Source organism: Pelobates fuscus, chromosome 5, assembly GCF_036172605.1.
Source record: "Pelobates fuscus isolate aPelFus1 chromosome 5, aPelFus1.pri, whole genome shotgun sequence".
NCBI classification, from domain to species: domain Eukaryota; kingdom Metazoa; phylum Chordata; class Amphibia; order Anura; family Pelobatidae; genus Pelobates; species Pelobates fuscus.
The window spans coordinates 239,456,382-239,481,689 of NC_086321.1; the positions used below are offsets into that span (position 1 = coordinate 239,456,382).

Consider the following 25,308-nt stretch of genomic DNA (forward strand, 5'->3'; position numbering starts at 1 on the left):
GGGTGTCTCATGGTTTTGTTGTAGAGTCGGAATAGGGAGCTGGGGTCTTCACAGGTGCCCATTAGTTCACTTAGATCCATATGTGAGGTTACATCCAATAGCGTCACCCCTTTTAATGAGTGGTGTTTAACTAGGTTCTGAGGCTGGGGTCTGGCTGATTGTGATACAATGGAGAAGTGAATGGAGTGGTGGTCTTAAGCAACTGGATTTACAGTTACTGGTGACATTTCTAGTCCAGACTGGATCACTAGATCAAGTGTATGACAATTTCTGTGGGTGGAAGTGGTGACGATTTGTGTGAAGCAGAGTGCACTCATCAAGCTGAGGAGATCCTGCCCAAGCAGGGATAGGGTTTAATCAATCCAAGTGTTGAAGTCTCCCAATATAAGCCATCTGGAGTGTTCAATGATTAAGCCAGCCAAGAGGTCTGTGAGTTCCTGAAGAAAACTCTTCCCATCTCCTGGAGGTCTATATCCGGAATCATCTATCTATTGAGAGGCTGGCAGCTATGCATTTAAAAGATTGGGGTTTGTGGACTGATATTGGTCTAGGATTTAAGGATGATTTTGCACAGATCATAACCACCTCCCTTGCGATCTTGTCTGGTGCAGTGGAACACTGTAATTGCCTGGAATAGCTGCCTCTAGAATAGGCCCATCATTTTCATCAAGCCATGATTTTGCAATGCACGCTAATTCGCATGTTTCAATAAGGTTGGCAATAATAGCCGTTTTGTTCCTTACTGATCTGGCATTGCACAGGATTGATCTGGTAGGACAGTCTTGGGATTCTGAGTTTTTGCTCTGTACTTTGGAAACAGTGTGTCTTCCAATGGGGATCACACAAAGAGGTTTCCTTAATTTGATAGTGCAGTTTATGTGGCTTCTAGGTTGAATGACTTCAATTGGGCTTATAGGTAGACAGGGTGGTGGAGCAAAGGTGATAGTGTCAGGAGATTGAACTTTAAGTTTTGATTTTCCTCCACGACAGCCCCTGTTAGTCCCTTTGAAGATGCAAAGTGATTTTAGGGTAACCACTAGCGAGGGACTGAGTGCAGCGACCGCTTTTTGGTGTCTTAGGGAATACAGATATGAGGGAGTATAGCAGTGAAGAAGTTAAAATAGCTTCTAGTTTTTGCAGGGATGTTAGCAGTGGGGGCTGGTTACATTGCCCTGATCTATGGGATTCAGTGAGGTGTGAGATTTTGCCCTTCAGGCTGCATTGTAGATAACAGATAAGAAAGCATTCATGCAGGTCAGATTACAGGAGTTCAAAACCAATGTGTTTTAGTGAAATAGCTGTCATCAATTCATTTTCTTGGTGGTTAGAAATGAAATCTGAGCATTGCTGAATGGATCATTAAATCCAAAACCAAATTTACACATGGAAGGGAGTTGTTTTTTTTTTTAGTTTAAATGTACATTGTTTGTAGTGTTTAGCTGAAGGTATCTCTTCCTGGTAGTAAGATCGTCCGGTGGAAGTATATTTCAATCCGTTGTGTATTTCAGTTTAGTAATGACATCCGTTCAATTTTGGTAAATCCAGTTGTGTGATATGTGGAGTCGATATTGGTCCTTAAAATATTTGTGATAAATTTTGAGTGTAAGGATGTTAAAAAGGAGGTTAAAATTAAGATAATTCTTGGAGAGGTCAGGAGCCTGAGAAAAGTGTGGCAGTCAGCAGGGGCGCCTGGGATCAGTATAATATATTAATCAGATGATTTAATTAACTTATAATATGTTATTATAAGCAAACACAGCAAACCAATCTGGCAACTTTCAATGTGTAGAAATGAAAAAGGGGAAAGCCCTATATTTGACCATGTAACTTTCCAATACCCTATAAAACCTAAACATGAGAGGGTACTGTTGTACTCGTAAGACATCGCTGAACACATATGTATATTTTATTACAAAGGGGGTAGGGGCTGCGCCCAAGGCTAATAACAGTAATCTATAATAACAAACAACTAGACCAAATGGTCTAAATGAAGATCCAACAAAAAGGCCTATATAAAATATAACAGTAAGGAGTGAAAAAGTCCCAAGTGAACAATAGGATAAAAAGGGGGTAATCCTCAGGAGTATAAAATGGTAAATAAAAGTCGCATAAAAAGTCTCTCTATATACCAGGATAGGGGGGGGAAGTAGACAGTCCTCAGGAGTTGATCCGTCCAGATGGTTAAAATATCCGTATATGTGGAGAGAAAGGGAAAATGACAAAATAGCAGATGGTGTAATATCGTCAGGATCCAGTAAAAGGTAAAAAAAAAAAATAAAGGTAATACACTCACATTTAGAAGAGCTCTAGCCAGCTCTGGGGTAAAGGGCGTGTAGTGGTATGATCCCCGCTAGCAGATATAGTGGAGAGGTACGTCCGTCAACCCAGTCTGGGATATATAATAAACAGCAATAGTGCTCTCGGTATATAAAGGAATAATAATAAAATATGTAAAGTAAAGAAATTTCTAAAGAAATCCGAGGTGGGGGATTATTCCACCAACGCCGAGTTAATAGAGCAGTACCTTCTGCTCTATACTTGTACCGTATATACTTGATTATAAGACGAGTTTTTCAGCACATTTTTGGTGCTGAAAAACCCCCACTCGTCTTATACTCGAGTTAATGTCTGTATTATGGCAACTTACATTGCCATAATACAGACAAGGACCGCCGGGCTCATTACAAGCCTGGCGGTCCTGTTGGGGGCTGGCAGAGAGCTGTAACTTACCTTCACAGCAGCTTCTGTCAGCACCCTTCTCTCTCCTCCGGTCAGCTCCCTTGCAAGTCTCGCGAGAGCCGCGGGGGCACTCACACCACGAGACTTGCAAGGGAGCTGACCGGAGGAGAGAGAAGGGAGCTGACAGGAGCTGCTGTGAAGGTAAGTTACAGTTCTCTGCCAGCACCCCTCCTACACAGCCCATCCACTGGACCACCAGGGAGTGAGAGCCCCCCTCCCTGCCATGTATCAAGCAGGGAGGGGGGACAAAAATAATATAAATAAAAATGTAAATAATAATATCAAAATAAAATATCAAAAAAGATAATATTAAAACAATAATACAAAATAAAAATAAAAATGCCCACCCCCCACCAAGGCTCACCCCCCACCCCCCACCATACAAACACACACTGCATTATATACACACACACCGCATTATACACACACACACACTGCATTCATTATATACACACACTGTAAATAAATATTCAATTAATATAATTTTGGGGGGGATATAATTTTATTTCGAAATTTACCAGTAGCTTCTGCATTTCCCACCCTAGTCTTATACTCGAGTCAATAAGTTTTCCCATTTTTGGGGGGTAAAATTAGGGGTCTCGACTTATATTCGGGTCGACTTATACTCTAATATATACGGTAAGTATAATTTATATATTATTATTCCTTTATATACTGAGGGCTTTATAGATCCTGGAGCACAGCAAAATCAGACTGGATTGACGGACGTACCTCTCCACTATATCCGCTAGAAGGGATCATACAGCTACACGCCCTTTACCCCAGAGCTGGCTAGAGCTCTTCTTATTGTGAGTATTACCTTTATTTTTTTTACCTTTTACTGGATCCTGACGATATTACACCATTGGCTATTTTGTCATTTTCCCTTTCTCTCCACATACACGGATATTTTAACCATCCGGACGGATCAACTCCTGAGGACTGCCTGGTATATAGAGAGACTTTTTATGCGACTTTTATTTATCATTTTATACTCCTAAGGATTACCCCCTTTTAATCCTATTTTATTGTTCACTTGGGACTTTTTCACTCCTTACTGTTCTATTTTATATAGGCCTATTTGTTGGATCTTCATTTAGACCATTTGGTCTTGTTGTTTGTTATTATAGATTACTGTTATTAGCCTTGGGCGCAGCCCCTACGCCCTTTGTATCTTTCTATCCTGTTTAAAAGGGTCTTGAGGGATTACCTTTTTGGATTGCTGCCCTCTAGTCTTATCTAGCGCTGACTCTTCCCCCCTGTTTTTATGTATATTTTATTGCAGCAAAAACTAACAGTATTGTGACATTCACAGGTAAAATGCCATGCAGAACTTGAAAAATAAACAAAATGCCTTAATTTCTCAAAGTTATTTTAATTTAATTTTATTCATATTAAATGTTTCAAATATAAATATTTGGTCTGAACTGAAAGCCCAGTTTCTTCTGAACAAAATTATATATAACAAGTGTGGTTGCACTTATTATGAATGAGGTAAATTATGGTTAAACCAAAATACTGTGCTAAATCCAGGTTTTGTTTAAGTTTTGTTTCGATCGGTGTACAACGTGTACAATTGACAGGTTAACCCCTTAAGGACAGCGGGCGTGCTATGCCGTCCTTGGAGACCTGGCTCTAAATGCCAGCGGGCGGCATAGCTCGTCCCCCCGTCCTATGTACTTACCCGCTTGCCGGCGATCCCAGTAGGGGAGGAATTACCTGCCATGCTAGGGAGTCCCCCTGCTGCCATTACGGCCCTCCTGGGCCATGAGATCGCAAGGTCCTTGCGAGGACCTCACGATCACATGGACGGCATAGCTGTTATTACACAGATAGTCCCCCTGCTGCCTGAAAAAAGTTTAAAAAAAAAACAGTTTATAATAAAATATATACATACATACATATACACACACACACAGATATACTGTCTAAGTGTCTATATAATTTTATATATATATATATATAAATATCAAAATACATGTAGAATGATATTGATTAAATTAGATTATATATACATACCTATATATAAATACAAATTGTATATATATATATATATATATATATATATATATATATATATATATATATATATATATATATATATATATATATATATATATATACACACATATACACACACACACACACCACACACACACACACACACGGAGCACGTACAACTCACAGAACTCCCACTTCTCTATAATACATTTACCAGTCACATCTCATCCACATTTCCAATCACCCAAAAACAAATGCAGCACAATAATCAAGTAAAGCAAGCATGTCAAACTCGCGGCCCACAAGGACCATCTTTGCAGCCCGGCAAGCCGCGAGTACATGCTGGTGTTATAGCAGAGTAGGCACCTGCTTTCCACACATACACACTGACAGACACACACATAGTCACTGACAGAGAGATACACATACTCACTGACTGACAGTGAGTCAGTGTGTGTGTCTGTCTGTCAGCAAGTATGTGTGTGTGCGCATGTCAGTGAGTGTCTGTGTGTCTTTCAGTGAGTATGTGTGTATGTGTGTGTCAGTGTGTCTGTCTGTCAGTGAGTGTGTGTTGGTCAGTGAGTTTGTGTGTCTGTCTGACAGACACACACTCACTGAGACAGACATACACTTGCTGACAGACACACACATGCTTGTTGACAGACACTCACTGACAGACACACACACAAATTCTTGCACACACATACTTTTCTTTATTGCTCCCTACCTTTTGGAGCCAATGTGGGGCATCTCCCAGGGGTCCTTCTATCTGCTCCTCACTGCTCCCGCGTGGTTTAGTGATGCCGGGTGCCGGAATATGACATCACATTCCAGCTTCACTGCAGACGACGCGCGCGAGGGATCAGTGAGGAGCAGGAACACTGAGCTCCCTCGCTGGATAAGTGTTAGCAGAGTAGGCAGCTGCAATATGGGGAAAGCAGGGGCCTACTCTGCTATAACACCAGCATGTACTCGCGGCTCGCCGGGCCGCAAATACGGTCCTTGTGGGCTGCATGCAGCCCACAGGCCGGGAGTTTGACATGCTTTTTGTACAGCTTTTAGCTACTCAAATTGTACAATTTCTCATCACCCTCAGAAATGCACTGGTGGCATGGGGTGAATAGATGGTAAATTCACCAACAGGCTCTGGCTACAGGTGGACATTTTATTAGCTTTTTTAATGCAATAAAATTTTACTTATAAAAGAGTTCTATTTATATAATCTGATACAGAATGAGATGCGATCTTACTCCTCACACAGTCACCACATAGATGTATATTTGATGCATCCATTAGTCTCACTTGTGCCTCTCTTTCCTTCTCTCAGAGTAGAAATAAAATTAGTTGGAGGAGATGGTCCATTTTCCAATTGGCTACCAGCCATTTAGCACTATAAACAATAGGCATAAAGGAATACTAGAGCATTACGAATACAAGTTGTGGTTTTAGTGGCTCTGTCCCTAGTTAGATAAGTACACTGTCCCCTATGTGGAAAATTAAATAAAATGTTTTACTTCACTTTTTACCAGTGTTTAGGCTCCCTTGGCACTAGTTATCTCTTTGCCTCCCACAGCATCATGTTCCATTATGTCTAATAGAACTTAGACTAATCCAATGTTAGTCATAGAGGAGCACTAGGGACTTTATGTGCATGCGCTGTGAGCACCACACATGCATTCAACTTTTCCAATAGGCATGCATTGAATCAATGCATTCCAATTCGGTCTTCCGTGTCACAAAACAGTTTTACTCTTTTACTGCCATTGAAGTGTCTTTAGTGGCTGTTTGCATGACAGTCAATAAAGGTGGCCTTAACCCTACAATGCAAACATTGCAGTTTCTAATAAACGGCACCCAGGCCACTTCACTGAGATGAAGGGACCTGGGTAACTTTAGTGGTTCTTTAACAGTGACAGCAAGTTCAGCCTCCAGATATTTCATCGAGGTAACTTCTAGCGGAGAGTAGAACAATAATTACCAGTGAATGATTACAGATGGCCTTATAAGCAGTTAGTTTAAACCCTGTGATTGAGAATTTTAGTCAGCTGGAGAGCCATGGTTTAACACCTCTAATAATTAATATGAAGCCATTGGAATGTTAGCTGCATTGTTCCATTTACAAAGTTTGTAGGGCAAAAACTGTACATTAGAAATGCAAATATATAAAAGTAACATTAAATAATCGAAGAACAAAAATGTAAGACGAAGCCTAAATGGCATAATATATAAAAAAAATAAATGTCTTAAAAATAAATAAAAAATACAATATTTGATATGACTATAGTGAATACTCACACTGGGATATTTTCAAAGGCATCTTCAAAATTTTCCTGTAGCAAACAAAAAACAAACTATATTAGTAATTTAATATGGCAAAAAATATGTAAACCAATATAAAAACAATGGAATCTGTTCCTTTAACCCCTTAAGGACACATGAACTGTGTGACATGTCATGATTCCCTTTTATTCCAGAAGTTTGGTCCTTACGGGGTTAAGGATCAATTATGATCCATACGGTCACAACAATCTGATCTTTAAGTGCCATATGCCCAGTGGAATGCCTCACTAATTTAAGAAAAGTAATGTTAATACTATTGCAGGTCATTCCATAAAGGCGTTTTAGGGATCGGATTTGTGATGACAGCGAAGAATTCTACTGATCCTTAAAGGGAAACTCCAGTGCCAGGAAAACAATCCGTTTTCCTGGCACTGGAGGGTCCCTCTCCCTCCCACCCCCCAATCCCCAGTTGCTGAAGGGGTGAAAACCCCTTCAGTCACTTACCAGGGGCAGCGACAGGTCCCACGTCGCTGCTTCCTCCTCCCCCGCCGCTCCTCCTTCTGGTTACGTCGGCCGGTGGGCGAGACTGATCTCGCCCGCCGGCCGAGGAGACCTAATGCGCATGCGCGGCAATGCCGCGCATGCGCATTAGCGCACCCCATAGGAAAGCATTGAAAATGAATTTCAATGCTTCCCTATGGGGAATAGAGCGACGCTGGAGGTCCTCACACAGCGTGAGGACGTCCAGCGACGCTCTAGCACAGAAAACCTGTGCTATGAAGCAGGAAGTGTCCTCTAGTGGCTGTCTAATAGACAGCCACTAGGGGAGGACTTAACCCTGCAAGGTAAATATTGCAGTTTTAAAAAAACTGCAATAATTACACTTGCAGGGTTAAGGGTAGTGGGAGTTGGCACCCAGACCACTCCAATGAGCTGAAGTGGTCTGGGTGCCTGGAGTGTCCCTTTAAAGAGTTACGGTAATTTACACAACAAACAAATAAAAAATAAATGAAAAAAAAAAAAAACTTTACATAAAAATGAGAAGTTAAATTGCTAAACTAATTATTTACCAGACATCCCATTAACAACAAAAAAACTCACAATCTTATGTTTGTACAATACAGTCATATCTTTGATTATACTCATCACAATTCTTGTTAGATTGTAAACATCTGCTTTAACCCCTTAAGGACAGAGCTTCAGAAGCTTGTCTTTCACTTAATGACAAGCATTTTTTGCATTTTTTGCTGTTTGCGTTCAACTGCAATTTGCATTTTACTAATTTATTGCACCGACGCATATTATATACCGTTTTTTAAAGGAAAGAAAGGGCTTTAATTTGATGTAACATATATTTACATAAATGCTTATTTATTATTAAAAAATACAGAAAAATGCAAAAAAAATGAAAAATCTTTTTTTTAACAGTTTTTGCAATAATAATGTGTGCACAATTAGTGCACGTTAAGGAAAGTAATTAAAAATAAATTCATTTAGTTGTTCTGATTTACAGAATATAGAATGTGTCTGGGATTTTCAGGTTTTTTTTGGTAGTTACAGGTCACAAAGCACAAGGAGTAAAATAAACTTTTAATGTGGAGTTTGTCTTGTAAGCTTAATAGCCATAAAAGAAAACAAAATTGCCACACAAAAGTATATATTTATATAAAGTAGACATCACAGGCTATCTACCTAAGGTTGTTTTGACACTTTCTACGTAGCCATTTTACCGCCAACCTCTGCTAAATATTGGAGTAAAATTGTGTTTTGGGGGGGTTTTCGCACACAAACTTATAACAAAGAACTTCTCATGTGTATTTTGTAAAGTTGGTGTGTGCTATTCCTGTGCTGGTGTGTGCTATTTTATTATGTGTTCAGTTACTTCTGCTGAGTACAACGGTACCCCCATTGTATGTCTTTGGCACTATTTTGTGAAGCTACAGTGCCATATAGGAGACCTGTCCTTTTCAGTATTCACAGTAGAATTTTGAGAGACGGATTTAATGAGCCTATGCTTCCATTTGGGGTATTATAACAGTTTGACTGTTCAAAAAAAAAACCCACAAAGGCCTACCATTTGTAAAAGTAGACACTCCAGGGTATCTCATAAGGTGCATATTGTGCCTTAACATGCCCCCATTTTTTTACCATTACATGTCACAAGTATGTGGTAAAAAATAATTTTGTGCATTTGTTTACATACGGATTGCATTTTTGCTGGGCATTTTGTATATTTCATATGTGCCACTAAGTTCAAACCCCCCAAATTATGCTCAGCTAAGTCTTCTGAGTAAAAGGACACCCCCATTGTATGTATATGGCACTATTTCGTGAAGCTACAGTGCCATACCGGAGACCTGTCCTTTTCAGTATTCACAGTAGAATTTTGAGAGACGGATTTAATGAGCCTATGCTTCCATTTGGGGTATTATAACCAGGGCCACCATCAGGGGGTGACAACCGTGACGGTTGTCACGGGCCCGGCGGTCCTGGGGGGCCCGGACTGCTTTGGCTTTGGCAGTCCAGGGCCCCACAATTAAACTCTGCACATATATATAGCGATCAGCGAGATGTGCGGTTGGTAGAGCGTTGCCATGGGTTACCATGGCAACGCTCCGCGCGACGCGCAAACCACGTCTCGCGGGAGTTAGAGACAGGCAAATGCTGGAAAGTGCTCCTGCAGTCCGCTGGGCCCCCTTTGCAAATACAGGGAGCCGGGGGGGGGCCCAGAATGCCATCGGACCACCAGGGATCAAAGAATCTTCCCCACTCCCTGAACCAGGTAAGAAACAGGGAGGGGGGAATAACTTTCATTACATTACATACATACACTACTAAACACACTAACACACACACACACTCTGCATCCACTACACTGACACACACTCTGCATTCACTACACTGACACACACTCTGCATTCACTACACTGACACACACTCTGCATTCACTACACTGACACACACTCTGCATTCACTACACTGACACACACTCTGCATTCACTACACTGACACACACTCTGCATTCACTACACTGACACACACTCTGCATTCACTACACTGACACACACTCTGCATTCACTACACTGACACACACTCTGCATTCACTACACTGACACACACTCTGCATTCACTACACTGACACACACTCTGCATTCACTACACTGACACACACTCTGCATTCACTACACTGACACACACTCTGCATTCACTACACTGACACACACTCTGCATTCACTACACTGACACACACTCTGCATTCACTACACTGACACACACTCTGCATTCACTACACTGACACACACTCTGCATTCACTACACTGACACACACTCTGCATTCACTACACTGACACACACTCTGCATTCACTACACTGACACACACTCTGCATTAACTATACACACAGCATCCACTACACAAACATCCTGTATTCACAGTACACACACTACATCCACCACACATTTAAACATTCTGCATTCACTATACAGAGACACTGCGTCTAAAACACACACTACATCCACTAAACACATTGCATCTAGTACACACAAAAACTACATCCACTACACAAACACACTACATCCACTACACACACTGCATCCGTTACACAAACACACACTCTGCATTCACTGCACAAACAGTATCTAATACACACAAACACTACATCCATTACACACATTCTAATTCACTTCCACTATACACACCACATTCAGTCCTGCATCATTGTCTGCGGACTAGGTAAGAGTCCTGTGGGTGGACTCGTGGGTGGGCCTGGGGGGATGGGGCGGGCCGGGGGGATGGGGCGGGGGGGCCCAGACCTTGTGCTTTGTCAGGGGCCCCAAAATTTCTGGTGGCGGCCCTGATTATAACAGTTTGACTGTTCAAAAAAACCCCACAAAGGCCTACCATTTGTAAAAGTAGACACTCCAGGGTATCTCATAAGGTGCATATTGTGCCTTAACATGCCCCCATTTTTTTACCATTACATACCAAAGTATGTGGTAAAAAATAATTTTGTGCATTTTTTTTACATACGGATTGCATTTTTGCTGGGCATTTTGTATATTTCATATGTGCCACTAAGTTCAAAACCTCCAAATTATGCTCAGCTAAGTCTTCTGAGTAAAAAGACATCCCCAATGAATGTCTTTGGCACTATTTTGTGGAGCTACAGTGCCATATTGGAGACCAAGCCATATCAGTTTTTACAGAACTTTGGATTTTGACGCTGGGCCTATGTGCAATTTCCAAGCATCTTCGCAGGTTTTAAATTCAAACTACCCCACAAAGACCTACCATTTCTTAAAGTAGACACCCCAGGGTATTTCAAAAGGCATATTTTGAACCTTAGCGTGGGATAATTTTTCCGCTAGCTTGTACCAGGTGTAGTGGTAATAAGCGTTTTTTCTGCCTTTTTGACACACAAAGTGAGTTTGCACAGTATATTTTGCAAACCTTATGTGTACCACCACTCTATAATACTTTATATGTTGCTCAGCTATGTCGGCTGAGTACAAAAATACCCCCGTATGTACATTTGCCAGGTATATGTGGACATCGGAGGGGCACATTTGGGACACAGCCATTCCATTTTTTTTTCAAACTTTAAATTTTTACGCTGTGCCCATGTCCCATTTTAGAGTATTTTACCAGGCTATATAATCCAAATACCCCATAGAGCCATACCATTTCTTAAAGAAGACATCCCAGGGTATTTCAAAAGGCATATTTTGAGAGAGGCAGAGGCAGACCGGGAGCACCATTAACCCCACGATCGCAGCGATAATTTTACGAGGTCCGTCACCCGTCGTTAAGGGTATCCCCTGGATGACGGACCTCGTCCGTCACCCGTCCTGAAGGGGTTAACCTTTGCTACGTATTAAAGGGACACTATAGTCACCAAAACAACTTTAGCTTAAGGGCGCAGTTTTATTGCATAGATCCTGCAGTCTCACTGCGCAATTCACTGTCATTTAGGAGTTAAATCCCTTTTGTTTCTGTTTATGCAGCCCTAGTCACACCTCCCCTGGCTGTGACTCACACATTAAGCATGGAAAAAATAAAATGGTTTAATTTTCAATTAGATGTAACTTCCTTTAAAAATTCTTATTGCCTGCTCTCTAAAGTGAACTTTAATCATACACATAATGCTTCTGTGGGGTCTAGCTAGCTATCAACAGTGCAGGGGATAATACATTTTAAATTAAATAGAATTTGCAATGAAGGAAGTGTAAACATTAGCCAACTCTTTACAGGAAGTGTTTATGGAAGGCTGTGCAAGTCACATGCAGGGAGATGTAACTAGGGTGCATAAATAAAGTGATTTAACTCATAAATGGCAGAGAACTGAGCAGTGATACTGCAGAGAAATAATCTATACACCAAAACTGCTTCAATAAGCTAAAGTTGTTTTGGTGACTATAGTGTCCCTTTAAACTTATATGCGACCCATTCATAATGTGCAACATTGCAGAACTTTCCAATGCATTTGAAGAGTAAAAATTAACAGTACGATACTCCTGGTGGATATAGATAAGTTAACTTCATATTCACCAATTATGTCAACTATTTTGAAGCAGACATGCTAGTTCTAGAGTAGACCGACCTATTTAGCAACTATTGATAGAGGGTGGAACCCACAGCTTTTGTCAGTCACATTGGTTGAACCTACATATGCTATAAAAATACAACAGCAAATAAAATAGACCACAACCTCTATTAAGAGTTAGCCACATGTGTTCAGGGCAGAGTGGAACAGAAGACATCAAAAGTTTTGATTGTAATAGGTATGAGGCTCTTAGAAGGCAGGATCAAAAGCTTTATGAAGGCCAGAGCAAAAATCAAGAACACATAAGCATCACAGTGGAAACTGATTATTTCAAGTCTAATAAATACTTGCCTTCAGTTTTCCCAAATGTGGACCCAATAAAAATATTAAAAAAAACATCCCATTAATTATATAACCAGATTTTTCTTATAAGTTGTATTATATTTAACTATATGACTAATTATATGGCTTAAACTTTTAATGCAGTCTCCTATAAATAGCTGTAATTAAACATTTTCCTGTTTATTCTATGATGTTTACCTTATTTAACTGTGTTTTTCCACAACTATTCGAATCAATATTTGCAGTATTACAGGTGCAAACAGTGCCAAATTTGGGGAAGCTTTCCCAGAAAATTTAGGTCCCAGGCACATACCCCATATTTTGAAATCTGTGGACAGATTCCAAAATTGAGGATGTGACTAGGACCATGCATAGAGTGCTTTAGCAGTGTTCTAAGCAAGGTCTGCTGTGAGGGAGGAATGCTGTCAGTCTGCCTTGCCACCCTCTTTAGGGTGGATGCAACCCCTTTGGGTGAGGTGGGTGGGGTGTCTCTTTGGCAGTCATACTTGACCCCTTTGACCTCCAGAAAGCCCCCTGGATCTTTTCGCTTTCTCCTGCCCACCCACCATCTCAGGAAGGAAACTTTGGTAAGTATATGCTTTATTATATAATTCAAAACATTTGTAATTCACACAATCGGATAGGTCAGACTGAAATGTGTAAGCATCTCAAATGTTTAGAAAGTAAATACAAACAAATTTAAACTAAATCACTTTATACATACAAACATATTACTTTTTCCCAGACTGGGCATTGGAGCTCAAGTGCTCATTTAACCCCTTAGTGACCAGACCGTTTTTAAATTTTCTTACCGTTAAGGACCATTTCTGCGGTGTTTGTGTTTAGTTGTAATTTTTCTCATTTTTACTCATTTACTGTACCCACACATATTATATACACCGTTTTTCTCTCCATTAAATGGTACTTCTAAAGATACCATTATTTTTATCATAACATATAATTTACTATAAAAAATAAATACCATTATAAAAACCTCACACTTTTTCTAACTTTGACCCCCAAAATCTGTTACATCTACAACTGCCAAAAACACCCACGCTAAATAGTTTCTAAATTTTGTCCTGAGTTTAGAAATACCCAATGTTAACATGTTCTTAGCTTTTTTGTGTGCAAATTATTGGGCTATAAGTACAAGTAGCACTTTGCTATTTCCAAACCATTTTTCTTTTCAAAATAAACACAAGTTACATTGTAACACTGATATATATCAGGAATACCTGAATAACCCTTCACATGTATATATTTTTTTAAAGGAAGACAACCTAAGGTATTAAAAGTGGGGTATATTGCCTCTTTTCATGCAACCATTTTAACCACCAATCTATGCCAAATTAAAAAAATAATAATTGGTGATTTTTTGACACATAATTTAAGAATACATGTACTGAGAACTTTAAGGGTTACTGCCAAAGTACACCCAAATATGTGTGCATCAACATCTCCTGAGTACAGTGACACCACCCATGTACAGATGTGTCGGCTTCTCTGGGGGCTAAAAGACCTTATTTGGAGAGCGCACATTCCTGTTTTCCAACTTGCAATTTTCACATCTGGTCATCATGCACCCAAGCCCCATTTGGGACATTTTTGAAGCCGGCCAATGTAAGTAGACACCCTAGGGTATTTCAAATTGTGGTATTTTACCACTTTCCATGCACTAATTCTACCACCAGTCTTTGTCAAACCTTTGGGTAGTCATTTTTGTTAGTGTTATTTTTTCACACATAGTCTACTTTAGGCATGGATTCTCAGCTACTGTTAGGTGTTACTGCCAAGGAACATCTCCTGAGCACAGTGATACCACCTATGCATAGGTTTGTTGGGTTGTTTGGGAGGTGCAATGCCAAACCTCTGACATGTGTTTTTCAAATTTGACATATCTTCTTTGCCTATCTTCTTTTTGGTGGCCTTTTTAGATATCCCAATTTTCCTGCCATGAGCGTGCATATATTTAAAAAGATTGACACCCCACGGTATTGTATATGGAGTGTTTTGATGCAATCATTGGAGTAAACAAAAATGGAAAAGTGTGGTGGTAATTTTTCAATTTTAATTTTGACACACACATTGCTTTTTGACTGTGATTTAGGAGAGTCTGTTGGTTATTGTAAGAAAACACTCCAGGTTGTTTTCTGCAAGGCCTCCTGGGTAAACCTAACCCCCCAAAAAACAAAATGGACCAGTGTGTGGTATCGTTTGAAGCAGTCCCCAATGCAGAGTTCATGCTGTCCAGGGCAATCAGGACGATGCATCTTTTTGGGGGATTCTACTTTGCCGCAGTAGGGGGGGATTTTAAAAATAAAATGTGTAGCCCAAACTCTGCTCTCTCCCATCACCGCCCGGGGAGCAGGTGCATCACATTACAAAATCCCCGAAATCATCTGGAGCTGAAACTGTAAAAAAAGTCAGTTGCATTCCGGGGTTTTCTTTTTTGCACAACAAAAAGCGTTGTGGGTTGCAATCTGCAACCTTTTTGTACTAGGCCCTTGTCTTCTGTATACTTAGGTAGGGCTGCAGCAGCTGACCTGCCAGATCAACCCCACCCATATGCCGGTTATAGGCCTTGATGCACACTGGCTTCCTTGTGCTCTCAGCTCTGCCACGTACAGAGAACTCCACAGTCCCCTCAGTGTGGATGGTGGTAAGAAGGTACACATCCTTTTTGACTTTGTACTTGACTGCCAACAGCTCCTCTTGGCGCAGAGCTGAGGTCTCCCCCTTCATAGCCAGGTGTGTGCACATTGTCCTGGGAAACCTGCACGGTTCTTTTTTATTGTACCGCGAACTACTGTAATACAATACAATACAGTAGCTTGAACAAAGGGACACTTGTATAAAAATTGTCAGTATACAAGTGGTACCCTTTGTTCATCAAGGGGAATATCAGGTCCCAGACAATCTTGCCACTTGTTCCAATATGTTCTGGGCAACCTGGAGGGTCAAGGTGGGTATCCTTTCCCTCATACACCCGGAAGGTCTGTGTATCACAGAGCTTTACACCTTTACACCATACCTGGAGCGCTTGGAAGGAATATACTGCTCGAATCCCAGCCTTCCCTTATACTTAATCAGGGATTCATTCATGCATGTATTCCTTCCAGGTGTATAAGCCTCTGCAAACCTGGCAGCGAAGTGGGTAATCAGGGAGCAGATTTTATACAGCCTATCAAACTGGGGATGCTCCCTAGGGGGGACACAGGCTGTTGTCGCTGAAGTGAGTCATTTCATACCTCTTCCTCGACATACACTGGGAGTAAATGGGGGTAGAGCAGATGGGGCTACTGCTCCAGTAGGAGTGGATGGATGGCTTCTTTATGATGCCCATCAGCATAGTCAATGCCCAGAATTTTTTTTTCATTCTGGCTCATCGATGGGGGTCCATTGCTGCTTTTTTTTTATTCTTTATTTTTGTTGTGCATAGAAGGTACATGCGTGCCGATATTGCCACAACAGCAGATACAAGCAATTCGAGATCAAACAATATATGGCATGAGTTAGTACTGCACAGTTTTTATATTAAACATGCTTGCAAGAAACTTTACATAGGTTAGGTACTTTAAAGAATAACAATATATGAGTTGTGTGTCTGTGATTGTTAATGCTTGATTAGTCTAGGATTTGTACTGATGGCAGCGTGGGCTCAACGCATTTATGGTTGAGCAGGTACTGCCGTAAATCGCGGGTAATATGAACCTGCTAAGCAGTGTCCTTTGTCGCACGCTTGGTAATAGGGGGATGAGGACATGCTGTAGACGTAAGTTAATATAAAGGGCGAGAAATAATGCTACCAAGCATTCACTGCAGTTAATTGTTACGCCTGTCGCCTTTGTACGCTGGGTTGTTGCGTCTGGTAGGCAAGATGTGGGTGTTCAACTAGGAACAGGCTCAGTTATAGTAGGCTGCACCTAAATGATGAGCTATTGCCATAATGTCAGTATGCATGTTGGTTGAGTAAACGTTGCTGCCAGTAGTGTGGAGTGTAGTTGTGTCATCATTAAAGCATAAACAAAAGCTATTGGCATACGTTTACATTTTTAAGCATAAACGAAAATCCGATAAACTAAACCAAGACCCCTCATTCAACAGTATATGCCATGCTGCGGCCCCTGAGGCCGTGCCTGGTGGTGAGCTAGTGCTCTAATCTGAAACCAAGTTCGACTTTACAGTAAGTGTACATGCTATTAACTGTAGACATGCAAACTACTGACCAGGGCATCAATATAAACAAGTGTAGGTCATGAGAGCCACAATGGTAGTGAATGGGGGCAAACGAGGGCACTCTAGTTAAGCAGCCGTATATTGGTACATAGATTCATAGACATGTTCGGGTCATGTGATATTGTGAGGTCCGGTTCTCGATACCTACAGGAACGAATTAAGCATGCATACAGGCTAATCCTAGCCGATGGGTTTCAGGATAAGAACCAGAAAGTTAAAAGTAAAAAATTAAGATTGAAATTAAATGAATTGTGGTGAGTGCCCAAAAGTCTCCAGAGTCTCGACATGGGTCTGCCCACCTAGTCTCGTTGGGGCAAGGACTCAGTGTTGCCCGGGATCGGGGGATTTTTCGTTGGTGTTAGGGGTCTGCGGTCTGTATCATTGGGTCTCTGGTGTCCTGCTTGTCTGTGCCGTTCCCGGCTAGAGGCAGACCGGCAGCAGTCAGGGTGTTAGGGTGATGTGTACCATGTCCTTACCGGGGCCAAGCGGCAGGTCCTAGACTCCGTTAGGGGGTGTCTCTGTGCCTTTAGAACGTAATTGTTGCATTTGTGTCCGGCGTGGAGCTTTGGGGGATGAATGGGGCGATCTGGTCTGGGTCCCAAACATGGTTGCGGTTTGGGGAGTCGTTGTCGTTGGCGGCCATTTCAGCTTGGGGCAGCGAGTCTTGAGGCAGGTCCAGGGCCCGCAGGAAGGACGGTGCGTCCCGAATGTTCTGAAGGGTAAGCATGTTGGATCCTCGCTGGACCGTCAGTGCCCTAGAGGACCGCCAGCGGTAGTGAATCCTGTGGGCTCGGAGCGTTGAGGTGATTGGTCTGAGCGACCTGCGCCAGGCTAGAGTGCCAGTGGACAGGTCTGTGTAAAATGAAAGGTCCATATTTTTGAAGCAAAAGGGGGTTTTGCCCCGGAGGGAAGACAGAATCGCCACTTTCTCTCTGTTGTTGTGGAGGGTCAGAATGACATCCCTCGTGGCCGTGTCTGGTGCGCTTTTTGGTTTAGGGACTCTAAAGACCCCCGCTGGGGTGATTGTTGTGGTCTGTCTTTGTGGTAGCACTGCTGGTATCAGGCGCCCCATAAGTTTAGGCAGTTCGGCCTCCGGGATGTCCTCTCGGACTCCCCTGATCTTGATGTTTGAAGCTTGCCTGGCGTCCTCAATCGCCGCAAGGCGGTATTCATATTGCTGGTTCTGCTGTTGCAGGGCTTGTGCAGTGTGTTGCAGTGCAGTGACACTCTGGGCCTGGGATTGTGAGGAGCCCTCTAGTTTGGAGATGCGTCCTGTAAGGCCTTTCAAGTCTACGCGGAGTGCTGTGACATCCTCGTGGATGCTGCGTTTCAGGTCTGCTAATAACGCCTTCAGGACTGCTGTAGTGATCGGCTCCGTGTCTGTTCCCATGCCGCTTTGTTTTGCCTTCTGTGGTGGTTGAAGAGGCTGTGAGTATCCCTCCTCCTCGGATAGGTCCTCGGAGAAATCTGAGCACCCGCCGTGCAGAGGCGCCATTTTGGATTCGGAGGCTCCACGTGCTTGCCTCCACATCTCCCCTATCGTAAGTCCCGAGGTAGGCTTGTGTGGTATTGTTTTCTTCCCCTTTCTCCCCATGAGGTCTTGGGGTGCTTGCTTGCCAGTTGGGGCACAGAGGGGGCGGTATTTCAGGCTTTTTCTCTGTGTAAAGCTCGGAGATCCCTTTTCTGGCATCCGTTCGCTCCAGCGTTCCCCCCCGTCCATTGCTGCTTTGAAGGGCATATAAATTGGTTTGGGCGACAATGTTCCCCAATACATCATAGCCCAGAAACACCTCCATAAACTGCTGAGGGCTAAATCCTGCTACATCCACATTGATGCCAGGATTTGCAGTGAGGGATGGGATATCTGGCCCCTGGCGATGAGGCTCTACCCACTCCTCAGCAGTACTGTCTCCTTCTGGCAAGGGGACTAACAGCAACAGCTACATCATAACTAGATACATCACTAGCAGCAGACACAGTATCTAGTGATATATCTGAGCACCTGGAAGGGTCAAAATCAAGGTTGGAGTCAGACTAACACATATGCATATGCCTCCTCAGCATTCTGTGACCTCTGTGACACGATCACAATCACTTTAATTTAGTGATTGGTCACAAAAAAAATAAAAAAAGTGCTGCTGTGCAAGAGCCAGTGATCTATACAATGATCGCTGGCAGGATAGGGGTTAATGGCTCTGAAAATAAGTTTTGGGTATTACAAAAAAAAAAATCACAAAAAACTAACCCCTATAAAAATGCACAGACCGCAAAAAAGTGCTGCTGTGCAAGAGCCAGTGATTATAGTGATCACTGGCAATATAGGGGTTAATGGCTCTGAAAAGAGCCTTTGGGTCTCACAATTTTACAAAACCCTACTTAAAACTACCTAAATCTCTCTACCTAAAACACAGATCTCTTTCCCTCTCTTACTAAAACACAAGTGAAGAGAGGGAGGGAGATCTATTTACTAATATCGACCTAATCAGACAAATGGGGTTCATAGTTAGAATAAATATTATTCTAGGGGAAAGCTCTGATTGGATGTCCCTAGCCTGCCTCTATGATGAGGCAGGCTAGGTACACCCCCAGAACCCCCATGATGCCCTGCCTTTAGAAAGGTGGCAACACCTTGGAGCCACATGGTGTTAATTGATTAATTGATTTTAATTTTTTTTGTTAATTTTTTTAATTTTTTTTTATTTTATAATCTTCACTGAGTACCTTAACCCCTCAAGGCACTCCGCACAGGCTGAGCATCGGAAGCCTGCCCGATGGCTTCCGATGCTCTGCTTTACTGCCGGGTGCCACGTGGAGCAACCCGGAAGCACCCGGCAATAAGGAGAGGTATTGCACGATGCCGTCGACATCGAGGCATCGCTGCAATACCATCAGAGCGGCTGGAAGTGATCATGATCGCTTCCAGCACTCTAATTAGCCGCGGACGTATCAGGTACGTCCGCGGTCCTTAAGGTCCATTTTTTGGTCAGATGTACTGTGACAAGACCAATCTCGCCACTGTGCATTGGAGGAGCCTGGTTGCCTGCCTGCTGCCTTTTGACTATGGACCGGCATTTAAATACTTTATTTTCCTATGCAGAAAGGTCTATTCATGTATTTATGCCCGGGCATTCGGTAGATTCTATCTACCGAACAAACCGCCATCTATTGGCCTCCCAGGAGCTGCGGTTAGCTTGCAGGCACCGCCAATTGACCACCCAGAGGCCGTGGTTAACTGACTCCACCGGGTGGCCGCAGCTATGCATACTGAACACTGGATGGCAGCAGTCTGCAGTTCACACGCGGCCGGTTCATTCACAGATTTACTGAATGAACTCATTTAACCCAGATAGCTATGCCATGGAGCCTATTCATGCAATAAAAGACTTTGGCTCCATGGCACATGGCAATTGAACTGTACGTGTGTGGTCTGAGCGCCATTCAGTAATAATGTGCGCTCAGACCTAAGCTAAGCTATCTGGAGATATGTTGCATGTCTGTATTTTATGTAATAAATGTAACCTTGTGTATTTTACTGTCTTTTTACTGCCATGTGCTTAAGGAAGTTTTGCTTCTGTCCTTGGAGATAAGTGGATTACTTCCCAATTATCTCCATGATAGAGAGGAGGGATTGTGATGTTATTGTGGGAGTGTTTATCTGTGTTGTATGTTTTGATTGGATGTTCCACAAAACCCTGTGGGTGGGACTTTGTCTGTAAAATGTGTATATAAGGCCAATAAAGACACAGCTCAGTCTGTTCCTGCTTTACCCTCAACACGGAGCCTTGGGGGGGGGGGGGGGGAGGGGGAGATTTATTGTATGCTGTTACAGTTAGACTGCTAGGAGTGTAAACCTTTCGTATGGTTTTTCCTATTTGGCTGTTTACAGCATTTGTATGTTTGAGGGCATTCGTATGCTTCTCCGGTTCGGTGGATTGGTGTCTACAGTAGCTGCCTGTATATCTAGAAGGGAATATTTCCTAAACGGCAGCACCTGGGGGTGCTGTTACATGTACCTGATACGTCCTTGGTCGGGAAAGGGTTAAATTCCAGTCCAGTCTATCTAATCCAGTCCAGAATGTCAAATATTGCTACACCATCTCAGTGTTTAATTTGATCATTCACTGCAGAGTCTTCATTTTACCTTTCTGACAAGAGATGTATAAAGATTATGGCCAAGCATACCTAGCTGCAAGCAGCAAGTCATGCTTTGACATGTCTAATTTTATGCAACCTCTTCCACTAGTTTTCATATCCTGACATTTAGCACTTTAGTTAAATAAACCTTTAAGTTGTTTTTTTATACAACATTATATAATTATATATTTCCATGTTGCTCCTCTTGGGGAACAAAGGCTCGAGGATAATCTTATAGGTGCAAATTACACAGTCTGAGAGAGCAGGTGTTGACAATGCCAATTAATTGCAACATCTTGCCTTTCCCAAGCAAAAAAAACCAAAAAACTATGAGATTAACCCCTTAACGCCGTTACGGCGTTCTATGCCGTCGCGGCTTTAAAGGGCTTTAAAGCCGTTGCGGCGGCATAGAACGCCGTAACGGCTTGCAGCCCCAGGAGCAGAGGTGTACTCACCTCCGCCGCGATCCTCTTCTGGGAGGCTGTCTGAGAGCCCAGGCAGCCCCCCTCCGGCAAATGAGGCCCCCGGGGGCCATGTGATCGCTCTCAAAGAGCGATCACATGGCCCCCTATAGCTGGCTATGGATCTGCCAGCAGGGGGACTGTTTAAAATATTAGACAGTCCCCCTGCTGGTAGGTAGTGTAAAAAAATAAATATTAAAATGTTATAAAATAAATTAAATGCCTTTTTATATATATATAATATGTATATATATTATATATATAATATATATACATATTATATATATGTAACGTCATACGTAATGTATTTTAATATTAATATTAGTATATATATTAATATTAAAATACACTTAGAATGACGTTACATATATATAATATGTATATATATTATATATATAATAGATCTACATATATATATTATATATATATACGCATAATTACAATAATAAATAAATAAAATAATTAAATAAATAAATAAAATATTGAAACAAAATATAAAATAAATTATATATTCATATGTAATTTCATTCTAACTGTATTTTGTTATTAATATATATATATTGGAAACAGAATACACTTAGAATGACATTCTATATATATCTATCTATATATAAAATACAAATAACCGCAAATATATATAGAGAGATAAATACATATAATTACATAAAAGATTACATTAGTATACACGTAGAATTTATATACCTATAAATGCATATATATTAAAATTCTACATGTATATTTAAGTAATTTTTTAACATAATTATGTCATTTGATTAATTAAAATTTGATTGACATGCCTGACAACACAGGGAGAAAGTGCAGAGAATTTAATTTGCATGCACTATATTAGACCCTGTAACTCTCCAAGACACCATAAAACCTGTACATAGGGGGTACTGTTCTACTCGGGAGACTTCGCTGAACTCAAATATTAGTGTTTGAAACTGGTAAATTGTATTACAACGATGATATTTTAAGTAAAAGTGACGTTTTTTGCATTTTTTACAAACAAACGCCACTTTTATGGACTATATTATTGTTGTAATATGTTTTACTGTTTTAAAACACTAATATTTGTGTTAAGTGAAATCTCCCGAGAATAACAGTACCCCGCATGTACAGGTTTTATGGTGTTTTGGAAAGTTAGAGAGTCACATATAAGGCTTGCATTTCATTTTTTTGACATTGAAATTTGCCAGATTAGTTATGTTGCCTTTGAGACCGTATGGTAGCCCAGGAATAAGAATTACCCCCATGATGGCATACCATTTGCAAAAGTAGACAACCCAAGGTATTGCAAATGGGGTATGTCCAGTCATTTTTAGTAGCCACTTAGTCACAAACACTGGCCAAATATTAGTTTTTTGCTTTTTTCACACAAAAACAAATATGAACGCTAACTTTGGCCAGTGTTTGTGAATAAGTGGCTACTAAAAAAAACTAAACATACCCCACGTTCAATACCTTGGGTTGTCTACTTTTTCAAATGGTATGCCATTATGGGGGTAATTCTCATTCCTGGGCTACCACACCGTCTCAAAGGTAACATTACTAATCTGGCAAATTTCAATTTGAAAATGGAACGTTCTATATTTGACCCTGTAACTTTCCAAAACACCATAAAACCTGTTAATGGGGGGTACTGTTGTACTCGTGAGACATCGCTGATTACAAATATGTGCATTTTGTTGCCGTAAAACCCAACAGTATTATGACATTTACAGCTAAAATGTGAGGCGGAACTACAAATTTAAAAAAATAATTCAAATTTCTCAGTTTTTTTTAATTTTATTCATAATAAATTGTTTCAAATACAAATATTTTATATGAAATGAAAGCCCTGTTTCTCCTGAACAAAATGATATATAATAAGTGTGGGTGCATTTAATATGAAAGAGGGGAACTACGGGTGAACAGACATATAGCGCAAATTCCAGTTTTTGTTTACGTTTTGTTTTGATCAGAACGTGTACTATTGACTCCGTCCTGAAGGGGTTAACAAAGATTTAGAAACACTAGTTCTCTCTCTGGTTGCTGGCCAAATAGGGTAAGGGACACAGACACTAGAAGAACAACCTACAAACAAAATTAACAATGAATATGCAATGCTTCAAAAACTGTAATTAGGGCATCCATTATAAATTTACAGAGCTCAAGACCTGGACCCTAAGAGCCTGCCCCCCATGTAGGCCCACAGGGCCTGCCTCCCATATCACCACTATCTTGCAGGCACTGTCCTGCCTGGTTGTACTTAGTGTGGGTATAGGAAATGTTGTGTGTACATGTATAGATTATTTTATAATTCTATATTTCTGTAATTGTTCAGATCAAATCATGGATATAAAAGACATTGGGTCCATACATTGTACATTTACATAATTGCAACAAGAAATCAAATTACCAGTGATTACAACAGCTAATATTCCACAAATTAAAGGAAATTTACATTCATCCTAATACTGTTTTAGAGATCGTGAAAGTGTTACAAAGTAAATGCATGCATTCTTTCGGCTTCCCCTTAGTAGACATTAAGTTAGCCATGACTAAACTCAGGAACACAAAAAATCTAAATTTGCCCCACCCCTTCCTGTTTAAGACCAACACAAACCTTGACTGACAGAGAAACCCTCATACATATATACACTGACATACACTCACTGGCACACACTGTTTAACCAACACGCACTTTTACTGACTGATACACACCGACATATCCTCACTGACTTGACATACACTTTCTCATACACTCACAAATTATTATTAATTATATTTTGTAATTTTAATTTAGATCCACCCACCCTCTCTACCTTTAGGAGAGCTCGAGTGGATCCTGTCCCTGGGGGTCCATTGTGGACCTGCTTTTCTGGGCTGCTAGGTGCAGGCTCGCAATGGAGGTGGCGAGGGAGCTGTAATCTTGCTCTGCTTCTTCGCACGCTGTTCAGTGATGCCGGAGCCAGAGTGACGTCATATACCGGCTACCGCCATCACAGCAAGGTGTGCAAGGGAGCAGAAGAAGAAAAGCAAAAAAACATGAGACTAACAAGGCATCTACCGGGGCGTTTGGGGGCAGCGTTTTTTGCTTCCTCCCTTCAAGCGCCATTCAAGGCAAATACCTCGTTAGTCTCACAGTAAATACAGCACTGGGTTAGGTTTGCGTTCCTTCCCCCTATCAAGTTTCTGATCCCGAAGAAATGGCAGCTTGCACCCCTAATGAGAGCCACAAATGCTTGTGGTACACCTGCAGCTTGGAATCAATGGTTTGTAATCCTTAATAAAAAAAAAAAAAAACTTAAAATTGGAAAAAAAAAACATTACAACAAAAAAGGTAGAAGGAAAAAAAAAAAAAAAGTCAGAACCCTTTTCCAATAGACAACCTCTACGGACAGCAAAGATCGGAGGAACACTGGTCCCCTCACAATAACATAGTGAGGGCCTGATGTACTACCTGGTTAAAAGTGGCATGGAGCACAGGGAATAGAAAAGCTCTAGTAATAGAGGAGAAGATAAGAGATAGAAAGAGGAGGTATGGGAGTAGAAAAGAGTTGGAGTGAGAGAGCGTAGTCAGAAAGAG

General features: G+C 41.3%; 1 protein-coding gene across 2 annotated transcripts in view; it reads right to left on the reverse strand.

Moving 5' to 3' along the window:
- The window catches only part of TTC39B (tetratricopeptide repeat domain 39B), a 175,413-nt gene that overhangs the window by 86,357 nt on the left and 63,748 nt on the right, over window positions 1-25,308 (reverse strand). For both annotated transcript variants that reach the window (XM_063455159.1, XM_063455158.1), the window contains exon 2: window positions 7,036-7,070. In XM_063455159.1, coding sequence (XP_063311229.1) covers window positions 7,036-7,070 — 35 coding nt within the window. The remainder of the gene's footprint in view (window positions 1-7,035; window positions 7,071-25,308) is intronic.